General features: G+C 40.9%; 1 protein-coding gene across 7 annotated transcripts in view; it reads right to left on the bottom strand.

Moving 5' to 3' along the window:
- The window catches only part of GRIK1 (glutamate ionotropic receptor kainate type subunit 1), a 363547-nt gene that overhangs the window by 125893 nt on the left and 225538 nt on the right, over positions 1–12116 (bottom strand). For all 7 annotated transcript variants that reach the window (XM_084800831.1, XM_084800829.1, XM_084800830.1 and 4 more), the window contains exon 4: positions 2657–2838. In XM_084800831.1, the coding sequence (XP_084656957.1) occupies positions 2657–2838 (182 nt within the window). The remainder of the gene's footprint in view (positions 1–2656; positions 2839–12116) is intronic.

The raw sequence follows: 12116 nt of genomic DNA, 5'->3' as shown, positions 1-12116 counted from the left end.
TTTGTTTTTGTTTTTAAGGGAAATGGAGGAGCAGTATATCTGGGGAGAGGGGAGTTGGAGGGGTACTGGGAGGAATAAAGGGAGAGGAAATAGTGGTTGAGATATAATGTATGGAAAAAAGAATGAAAAAGAAAGATTAATCCATAATCCTTTAGAAATAATTAATTTTAAGAAAGAATTATTATGCTTACATTTATCAAGAAATAAGGAAAATTCTCACAGCTAGGATCAACCACAGCCTTTTCCTGTTTATTTCAGGCCAACCCTTTGGGAAAGATGCAGCTAGGTGTGTGTGTGGATAAGATGGTATACCACAGAACTCTCACTAGAAAGTCATTTTTCTTGAATGTAACCGTCTCTACTATAAGGGGCTCTTAAGAGTGCTAGCTTCTTTGAATCTTGAGAATTGCACATAAAATTTGTTTTTTGATTTTTAAAAAAGTTTTATTTTTAGGATTTATTTTATTACTATGTATACAGTGTTGTCTGCTTGTTTACCTGCAGGCCAGAAGAGGGCACCAGGTTACATTATAGATGGTTGTGAGCCACCATGTGGTTGTTAGGAATTGAACTCAGGACCTTCAGAAGTGCAGGCGGTGCTCTTAACTACTGCGCCATCTCTCCAGTCCTGATTTTTTTTCTGTTCTGATGGACCTTTACCTTTATTGAGTACCTTAATCACCTCTGTCAAAGTGTGTAAGATACAATAAGATAAGGTCTTAAGATAAGACTGGTGGCTGTATTTATTTACCTTCAAAGTTCTCAGTTATTGATGCCTCTGCCACCTAGTTTTCTCCTCTGAAAGGTTATTATAATATTGAAAGATCTATTAGTGAGTTAATACCTAGAAGTGTGTTACAGAGAGTCTCTCCTACCTAATTGGAGAGGCATAAGCTAATAGTGGAGAGTGGAGGTGAGACTCATTTTGCCTTTTGCTGTATGAAAGGATTAGGTGCAGCAATAGTCAAGAGTGTTTCCATCATGACTTTAAATGTGTTCTGCAACTGTATTGGTTTTCTGTTGTTACAACAAACAGCTATATCTGGATACCTTAAATGAAAAGAGATTTATTTAATGCACAGTTTCGGAGCCCAAAGTCCAATGTTGGGCAGCTTCACTGTTTGCAGTCTGGTGAAGGCATCTTTGGAAGGCATCAGCACAACACAGTGAATATATGGTGAAAGAGGAAGCCAAAGCCAATGATGCTGTTTTCTGTAACTCATGTTTGGAAGGGAACTAACTGCAGTTCCAGAAGAACTACATGAATCCTTCCTGAGGGCACTATCTCACTGACCCAACCATCTCACCTTTGACCTCACTTCCTAAAGTTTATATTACTTCAAACATGCCACGGTGAGGACCAAGCTTTCAACACACAAAACAAAGAGAAATGTTCAACGTATATCCAAACAGTAGGCAGTTCTAAGTAAATCTTTTAGTACTGCTATTCAGTGGATAACACAGACAAATGGTTGCTTTCTTAAATATGTACTTTTGGTGCAATCACAGCTCTTATTTTGAACTCAGTGGCTAAAGTGCTCCACAAGTATGGCCACAGAACTGTGCAGCCCTGGGACACATGACAGTACTGGGAGACAACTTCCTAGTGGTTCAAGACTCCACAGTGCTCATTTATTGGGAGTTTGCTGGTACACTCATGAGACTGCCATGCATTAACAACCCCTGGTGTTTTTAACCATAGTGCCCAGTTTATATAGTGTGCATTATTTAAAAATACTGATGAGGACATTGGCTTATGTGACATATCTAAAGTATAAAGGTTACATGTGGTTTTGCCCCTGCCTTTCCTCCAGATTTAATTCTTTGAATTAAAAAAAAATTGTTACTGATTGTAATTGAAACTTCTGACTAGTATTTCTGATGGACCTATGTACTTTCTAGATGTAGTTCTGGCCAAAATCCACTAAAGTACCTAAAGTATGACAAGCCCAAGTCTATACAGCTGTTGCCACAGTGTACGTGAACCAGAATCACTGTGAAATAAGGACTGAGAATCAATGCTTTATCTTTTTAAAGATTCTGAATTTACCCTGAGTGTTAGACCAAAGAACAGCAACTTAATTATTGCATCATCCTCATTATTATTATTATTATTATTATTATTATTATTAACATTACTGCCATCTTCCATCTGTGAAGCATTTTTTATTTGTCTGCTTCCATCCACATCCTCTGGAGATGAAGGTAAAACAGCTCATTGTCCACAACAAGAGAAGTATCTTCCTTGGGCTGAGAGTACATTGTCCTCTTTTCTGCTTCACTTAGAATCCTGCAGCTTAAGCCAAAGAGGTCTTGCCATGTAAGTCAAGCATTGCACAAATAGATGTGGTTTGATTTTTCTCAGCAGATGTGAAGACCCCACAGATCTTTACATGATGTAGAGGATGCTATTCTCTTCTCCCATTTTCTGGCATGGCCCACTTACCACACAGCACATATGAAACAATATACACATATCACAATTGGCTCCGAACCTCTTGGTTCCTTAAAAAGGGTCTGGAAATTACAGTCTTTGAACCAACATGTATTGTGGTGCCTGTATCAGGCTGCACCAAGTGAAAACAAAAACCAAACGCCACTTTTAAAGAAAAGATGAAGTATTTCTCAATCTTCTACCCACTCCCAGTTCTCTTACCTGCTTAAGAATTTCAGCAGCTGTTTCATGTGAACAATCAAATATCACATAGAACTCTTTGCCTTTCTTCATCTCCTTGAGCAGAGGCTTGGCATCTTTATTCCCAGAGGGCAGCTGGCGGATTTTGATTTTGATGTTGTATCTGGAGGGAGCTTTGATGAGCTCTTGCAGACGAATTAGACCTGGAAAATGACAACCAATCATGCACCAGAGATGGATCTATGTTGTTTGTTGCCATTTACAGTCAAAGGCAGAGCATTCTCAAAGCGTATCACACAGCCACCAACCTAAAGGTTACGATATTGACTTCCTATTTGTCATTGCTTTTTCCCTGGTAGATTGGACTGATACTTTCCATTTTGGGATTTGGAAGCACAATTATTTAGCATGCAGTTGTCCTCTCCACCTTGTAGCCAACACTACAAGTCTTAAGCATATTAAGTCTGTGACCATGAAACGTCAACAATCAAAAGCTTGCTTGAAGCTTCTAGAGGCGCTCAGCGAAATAGCACTTGTTGTTATCATTTTTTAGAAATGTATTTTAACAAAATCGTCTTCCTGTCAATATGGGTGTGAGTATGCACATATGTGAATTCAATGTACCTGCACCAGCAGAGGCCAGAAGAGGGCATCAGCTCTCCTGGCTCTGGAGTTCCTGGCAGTTGTGTGATGACTGGTGGGAGTGCTGGGAACAAGTTCCGGTCCTCAGCAAGAACAGGAGGTGTTCGTAAGCGCTGGCCCATCTCTCCAATCCCACCACATGCAATCTTTAAAAAGCTCAGCAAACACAAGGGGTTTGCTAGCTTGTGTAAGCTCATCATCAAATATTTATTTGTAGCATATTGTTTACCAACTAATTAGTTAATTTGCTTTGTATAATCTTTCGGTGATGGACCAATAAACTATTTGTGAATGGCTCATTATCTCTCTTGCTAATATGTTAGAAAGTTGTGTTGGTTAAGTCCTTATTTGATTAAAATGTACTATAGGATTTTTGGTAAGTATGATTGTGAAAGCAGGAATGTCCTTAGGTATAGCAAGGTGTGCACAGCAGCCTAAATGGATGGAATATTTACTTTACTACAGGTCTGGATCCACCCAACTAACACCATGCTTTAGTACAAGTTCATTACTAGGCAAGGTGTACAGCCATAGAAAAGCTCCATTGCACGACCCTGATGTTGACTGTATTTGCTAGACTGTATGGTGTTGCCTTCTCTCTCTCAAGGACTCTTATCACATTGGAAAATTGCTTTTAAAAAGTATGCAGTTCAGTGCTGTCAGGATTTGTTAGCCAGAAGCAATCAACAGAGAATATTAAACTTTATGAGTGTTCAGATGGAAACTATATGGAAATTGTGCCACGTGGATTCTAGGCCCTTCTGGACGTGAGACATTTGCTTCCTTCTCGATTTTTCTTTACCACCCCCTCTTAGGAGTTCCATTTATTTCTGCTTACATTGGAAATGCTTCCCCAACACAGGAGAGGGGCTTGATTCTCAAGTACAGCCAGTTTATCATGATATTATTTTCAGAGTTAAAGGAAGCGAAGATGAGGGAGATTGTTGTAGAGACATGTTGGGAGTTAGAACATTCTTCACTCACCTCTTTCTTTTCATAACAATCAAAATTAGAGGAACAGGTTTCCTAGACCCTCACTCCTTTTCAAATCAATAAAGAACCAAAATTGTAGCACTCCTTTTAAAAACATTTTTCTTATTAAGTCTCCTTTTCTGAACCGCCACCATGTGTAAAGAAGGAGAGGAGGAACAGAACACTTATATATTTGTAATTTGTTTTATTAGTTAAGCCTCATAATAGCACTATGAAGCAAGTTATCATGTTTATTATTTCAGACACAGGAACCAAGGCCCAGAACAATTAAATGACTTACTCAGGGCTACAGGAATTCCCAGCAGAAACCATAGATTAAAACTATTTGTGAGTCCTAATGCTCCATCTTCCTATGTCCCTGCCCTGCCTTATAAGTACATGTTATTGGTGCTGAGGGAACATGGATGCTTGAAATGGTTTGAAGAGAAGGGAAAAACAGAAGCAGAGATTGAGTTTCCTCTCTCCCTTTCTTCTGGCTTCATGATCTGCTGCCACGTTCTTTTTTTTTTTTTTTTTCCTTTTGTAATCTATGCATGACCACCTAGGAGAACTCAATGTGTCCTTTAAATAAAATGGAGAAAACATTCTAAGTACATTTCATATGCTGCAAGGAGCTGCTTCTTTGTTCTTTGATAAATGGAATGCCAACCTTGAAGTGCATCTGCCTCACCAGGACTCTGTTGGGATGTACAGTTGACAGGCACCAGTTCCCACTTCATTCATTCACATTCAAGAGAAAATGTTTCCAGGATGCTCATTAGATCCTAAGCCTATGCTACTGTCTGCAAGACAAACACATTCTGTTTCAAGGCCTTTAAAGCTGAGAGATTTTCATGCTGGAAAGTATCTCCAGATGGGTGGAGTGTCAAGTTGCCACTTGGTTTCATACATAAAGAGTTGCCTGGGCCTACTACAAGTCAGAATAACTTGGGGGAGGTGACAGTCTTGTCGCAGGCTCAGGCCTTAAAGCCAAGTTTGCCTTCTCATTCCCAAGGAGGGCTCTTTCAGTGACCCTGTAATACTTTTGTATTTTGGAACAATCAATTGAATGGATAGCCCACGCAACTGACTTACTGTGTCAACAAACAGCATGTAAGCAAACAGAGGAAGAAAATTCTAGGCCAGCATAAAAACATCATCACCACCATGTATTGGTATGCAGAGATCAACCACTTTCACAATAGTTTCAGAAAAGAAAGATATTTATGCCAAGAGAGGGAGAAAAGCAGCAGGTCAATACAGAGGTCAATTTCTAATTGGGATAATTTTCTCCTGATGAACATCTTATCACTAAGCCTGTACATGAGAAAACTCCTGCGTGGGTCTGTAGGTGAGTTGGCTTTTGGGGGAAGAAGGGATCTGCAGAGTTAAAGATTAGAGACCGAGATGTGAAAAGGACAGTGACTTTGCACCTTTCTTCCCAAGGCAATTGCTGGCTTAGGCCATGCTTTCCTGCCTTCATGAGCACATGATGCAGACTTTAAAAGGCCCAGTTTACAGGAAAGAAAATTTACTGAAGGCTTTCCTTTCTTTATATTTGCATTTTCAGCAGTCCATCACTCATTTAATATTTCATTGTACTGACTAGTTAAAAATATTTGTTAAGTAGATAATGACTTTAGGGAAGGAAAACTGATTTAACAACAGCTCCTAGCTTTCTGGCATCCTCATCTGGATGCCTGCCCTGATCAGGTGACCCAACTCTGCCAAGACTGCTGCTATAGGCAATGGCAATGGCAATGGTGCTTGCTAACCTGGGAATTTGGTGGTGTTCTATCTTGTGGAGGTAAAGGCATTTTAGATTGAAGTGTAGATCCGGGTGGACCAGACAGATCCAAGTGGGTGACATAGAAAACTCTGATCTCATCTTGACTCACCATAAATATTAATATCATGAATGGCAAAGAAGGTGCAGTTGATCTCACAGTGAAATACAGAGGATATTAGCCACATAATACAGGATAACCACTCTACAATATACAGAGATAAAGAAACTAAATAACAAGGAGGACCCTAAGGAGAATGCTCAATTCTCATTCAGAGGGGCAGATAGAATAGACATGGGAAGCAGTTTAAGAAAAGGAACAGGATGAGAGCCTATGGGTAGAGCTCCTCTGAAAAGAATCCGCCAGCAGGGGATCGAAGCAGATGCTGAGACTCACAGCCAAACTTCAGGGTAGAACTTAGGGAATCTTATGGAAGAGTTGGGGATAGAATGGTCTGGAGGGGACAGGAGCTCCACAAGGGGACCAATGGAACCAACAAATCTAGGCAGAGGAGTGGGATGCTCCAGAGACTGATGCACCAACCAAGGACCATGCATAGTGAGGACCTAGACCCTCTTCTCAGATGTAGTAGATAGGCAGCACAGTCTCCTTGTGGGTCCCACAATATGGGGAGTAGGGACTGCTTATGACATGGACTCCGGTGCCCATATGTTGATCACTTCCCCATGGTGGGGAGGCCTTGCCAAACCACAGAGGAAGAGGATACAGTCAGTCCAGATGAGACTTGATAGGCTGCGGTCAGATGTTACAGGAGAAGGGCTCCCCTTTCTGAGGACTTGGAGTGGTGTGAGGGGGGTTAAGTGAGGGAGAGTGGGACAGGGAGGAGATGAGGAGTGGGGCTACAATAGGGATGTAAGGAGAACAAATGAAAAAAAAGAACGAAAAATACATTTCTAATATTTTCTCAAAAAAAAAAAAAAGAAAGGAAGGAAAAGGAAAAAAAGGAAAGAAAAACAGTGAATGATGCTGGAGCACTTAGGGAAAAGAGAAAGATGCATGGGTGTGTGTCATTGACAGCATCAGATCACTGTTAAGCTCCTACATTTGGTGAATTTTAGAGTGGCTATAATGAAGAAAGTAGGCACGATAATGTATAAGTGAGCATATCTAGTCTCCTTTCCAGGGCTGCTATACAGCTAATTGGTATTATTACTATTACACTTTGTTTTTCATGGTGCTAGAGATTAAGCTTGGAGCTTTGATCTCTATGTATTGAAACTTTGAGACCAATTGTAGCATGGTTATTTAGCCTAGGATGACCTGGAACTCCTGCCTCTGTTTCTCAAGTCAGGCTTATGGGAGGGCACGACCACGCCCCACTTGTAGTTACTTCTATGTTGAGAGAATGAGAGGGGGATTAAAATGCACTTGGCCAGCTACTGCATCTGAAAGAAGATGAGGGAGCGTTTGTTGTACACTTCTTGAAACGTTTCTCCGAGTTCAAAGACAAAACTCATGGCTATGAAGTAATACTATGAGTGCAATTATAACTTCACCATTATTAAAGGGCTTTAAGGGCACAGCCAGTTTGTTTCACACGAACGTAAGCTAGGCTGCAATATAAAGATAACATTTAAAAAGTGTCTACGTGGGCAACTCTAAACATGTTGGTTGTCTTCTCTGTGCTCTTAAATATGACACAGAAAAATGCTGATCTGCATGTATATTGAGGGGCTCTGGCATGAGGTGGAGCATATGGATGGGAAAAAAAAAAGAAAACTGCTATTTCTAGTGGATGTGTAAAAATGCTCTGTGCTCTGAAATAATAACAAACCTTGCTATTTACGCTGCCCATCTTTTACTGTAGGCGCGCGCGCGCCTCATAAATAGCTTCGCTAACCTTAGAATATACTCAGGAAGTGTGCAGGTGCTGAAGCTATCTCGTGGGGAGGAAAGTGAGGCACAGTGAGGTTAATTGTCTAGATCAGCCCTGAGAATGAGTCACAGGTGCCAGGAATTGGAAGGGACTTTAAAGGTCAAAGGCCTACGTGATGCAGGAGTCCCCTCAAACGGCTGCTGGGACTCACTCCTCACTCGCTTTGAGAGATTCTCTCCCCGACATTGCAGTCCAATCTACTCCTGGTGCTTTCCTGCTATTTAATGAGTCTCGGTTCAAAAGGAAAGTCTCTCCGTTTTCTTGAGTCTTAATCCAATTCCCTGTTCATTAAACCGTACGAGTGGGCTTGATGCTGTAAAAATGAGTGTAATAAACCATGGGGACCCGAAGATCAGATCATACATTTTAAATGTTAATTTCGTCTTCATTTGAACTTGGAAACATGCAAAATGGCATTTCACAAACGTGTGGGTGTATTAATACACCCACATCTAATAGGATTCTTTAGGGCATCTGTGTATAAATTGGGAATCTTCCAGAGGGAAGGAAAAATCAGAGCTGGGAAATGGAAATGAGAGACATGAATTACCTGGGGAGGTGCAGCACGTCTTAGTACAAATCTTTAGAATATGATTTCTCAAAGCTACAACAACAGCAACAAAAAGATAAGTTGGAAGCATCCATAAGGAAAAAAAATGGATCTCTTAATTACAAAGAACTGATAGAGGAACCAACCCAAATACTTTTAGATTCACTATATTGCAGAAAACGATATATCTCAGTCCTGAATTCTGGATAATATCTATGGTAGCTAAAAGCAATGCCCTTTGCATGTGATACTGAAAGATTGCTTTCCTGAGTAGAATTCTGAAAATTTTTAGAGTTCTGGATAGAGATCTGGGGCTGGAAATATGAAAGTTTTAAACAAGTCAAGGTTGAGAGAAAAATAAGTGAAAATTGTTGCCTTGATAGGACCTGGCAGCAAGGACTTCTGTCCCTGTGTTATTTCAGTGGGTAGCTACATAGAGATTGTGACTCGAACAGTGTTGAACAATGTGCTAAGTTGTGCATGGTGAAAGTGAAAGACTCACTGTCTCTTATGTGATGCTGCCTGTGTACAGAGTCCCCTCCATTTTTGCTAGTGTCCTATGGGTGAATGCAAAATACTTGACTGGACAATAAAATCCTAAGTCACTATTTGAATACAATCCTTAGAGCAGATATTTCACCTGTCCACAGGATGGTTGGGTCCTTAAATGATTTAGCTAGGATTTTCAAGAGTATGTGACATGTTGACATTCAAGAATCCAGTTGTTATTTTTGTGTGTGTATTTCTCTGTGGACTCTCAGGATTTATTCTTTTCAGTCACTGACATTTCTTTGTATATTAATCTCATTTCAAATTCACCCTTGCTGAGTGTACATGTATACAATGGAATTTTATTCAGGCACAAAGAATAATGAAACTATGAAATTTGAAGGAAGAAGAAAGAGACTGAAAATTTTTGTATTAAGTTAAATAACCCAGACCCAGAGAGACAAATCCTCTATATCCTGTCTCATATGCAGATTCTAGCTTCTGGTTTTTATATGGGTGTGTTTATATGGGTGTGTTTATATGGGTGTGTTTATATGGGTGTGTTTATATGGGTGTGTTTATATGGGCGTGGGTGTGGGCAAAGTTCAGTAAACTAGATAGAAACCTGTGAGAGGGGAGAAGAGGCTTTAAGGACAGTGGGGAAGGTAATAGAATATATGAGTCATGATGGTAGATGAAATGGGTCAGTAGATAATAATGCTTGCTTTATAAGCCTGACCACTCAACCTCTAGAACAACTTATACACACACACACACACACACACACACACACACACACACACACACACACTCAGAGACAGAGACAGACACAGAGACACAGAGACAAAGACAAAGACAAAGAGTGAGGAGACAGAGGGTCAGAGAGGAATGGAGACAGAGAGATAATAAATAAAAAAATAACTTGCAATACGAGCATATGCATGTGACATGAAATGAAAGACACTGGGACAGAAAGTCACAGGCTGACTGTGGGTCATGGAAATGGAGTTCAGGAGAGGCTGCTCAACCAAAATTAAGCATGCACGGAAGAATATAACAAAACCTGTTACTCTGAATACTGACGGCCTTAGTCACTGCTCTGTTGCTGTGAAGAGACACCATGACCCAAGGCTACTCTTATAAAGAAAACATTTAATTGGGGGCTTCTTAGAGAGAGTCAATCTAGTGTCATCGTTTTGGGGAGTATGGTAGCTAACATGGTGCTTGGTGCTAGAGAAGTAGCTGAGAACTATGTCCTAATCTGCAGATAGGAGGGGAGGAGAGAGAGAGAGAGAGAGAGAGAGAGAGAGAGAGAGAGAGAGAGAGAGAGAGAGAGAGAGAGAGACAGAGACAGAGAGAGAGACAGAGAGAGAGACAGAGACAGAGACAGAGAGAGAGACAGAGACAGAGAGAGAGAGAGACAGAGAGACAGAGACAGAGAGAGAGACAGAGAGGGAATCTGTGATGGGATTTTAAAATCTCAAATCCCACTCACAGTTGACCCACTTCCTCCAACAAGGAAATACACCCTTCCCCAAATCACAATGATTTAACATAATAAAACAAATCCTTGCTCTAAAACTTTAAAACTAGGTGTGATGTAATGATTAGTAATTATTGCAGACTGGTGGGTATCTCATGTGGCTGTGACGGATTCAGAAAATCACTTAAGGAAATCATAAACTAACAAACCTAGGAATAAACAGCAACAAAATACTCTCAAGTGCCATATGCTGTGAGTCCAGGACTGGTCTGTCTGTTGGGGATTCATTTCCTTAAGGATTCAGTGCTTTGTAATCACATTTGCATGCCAAGTCCAGACTGCTTTCCTTCAATGGAGATCCTCCTAGTCACAATACCGCTTGATGTCTCTGTGGGTCTAAAATTCAAATTTAGTACATTTGTGACCAAGTCCTTGATGTCTGTGATGGTAAGTTTTCAATGTCAACATGCCACAACACAACCTAAAACCACCTGGGAAGAGAATAGCAACTGTAGAATCCTTCAGGAAAGGCTATGTCTCTGGGGGCCATCTTGACTGTTACTGGAAGCAGGAAGGCCTAGTCTGAATATGGAAAGTATCTTCACATGGGCTGGATCCTGAACTGCATAAGAGTGGGGGGGGGGGAGGCAGGCAACACACGCATGTTCATTTCTCTCTGCTCTGTAATATGGATGTGGCCAGCTGCTTGACTTCCTGCCTTGACCTCCCAGAAATAATGGACTGTTACAGACTGTAACCTGGAACTGCAAGCTAAATACACCCTTTCCTTTGCCGAGATGCTTTGGGACAGGGAATTTAAGGACAGGAACAGACAGGAAAGGGGGACAGTACCCACCTGTCTTCCTACAGGTTAGTTTCACCCACCCTCTCACCATCTCAGACAATGGCAACTCTATCCTTTGGCTCACATCAATGCTGAAGAGACTATCTTTTACTCACTTCCTTGTCTCTCAACCTTCACTGCCTCAGATATTATTATCATTCTGTTTTTTTTTAAACCCACAGGTATAGAAAGTCACAGGCTGCTTGCCTTTACCACAGCATTAATAGTTCCTAAGACAGAACATAGATTTCCTGTTCTTACCTACTATTTAAAAATAAACTTACCATATGGCGCTTGTCTCATGTCAAAGGAGTGCAATATGTTTTCCTTGACATATGACTCCACTGAAATGCCAGCAAAGCCTTGCTACTTGAGTAGATTTGGGAGCTTACTCTGTTCCTGCTACATTAGTCTACTGAGGCAAATGTCTGTAACCTGAAGTGTCACGAGTTTCTCAGATAATTGAGTTTTATACTTCAAAGTCAGTGTCATGCTGACACAAAGTAGTGATGGATACGTAAGACAGCTTTACAAAGTTGTCAAAACAGGGTAAAATGGCAAGCTGGGACTATCCATAATGCTGCTTCCACAGCTTCCTCAGAGACTTTTCACTCTTTGATCCATTGTTCAAACACACCTCATCCTACAATGTAAATGGAGGCAAGAGAAAAGGGATTACAGGAAAAGCCTGCAAGTGGGAGTCATTCAGAGTATAAGGCTTGCTCGGCCTCTAGAGTTTTTCCAGTGCTTGATGCTCTCTCACTCCAGTGCTAGGACCTCCGTATCCTGGCTTGGTTTCAGCAGGACCAATCTGGCA

Source organism: Acomys minous (assembly GCF_964271855.1).
Source record: "Acomys minous genome assembly, chromosome: 11".
In the NCBI taxonomy this organism is placed as follows: Eukaryota; Metazoa; Chordata; class Mammalia; order Rodentia; family Muridae; genus Acomys; species Acomys minous.
The sequence above is the reverse complement of the archived record's forward strand: the minus strand, read 5'-3'. Positions and strand labels throughout refer to the sequence as shown.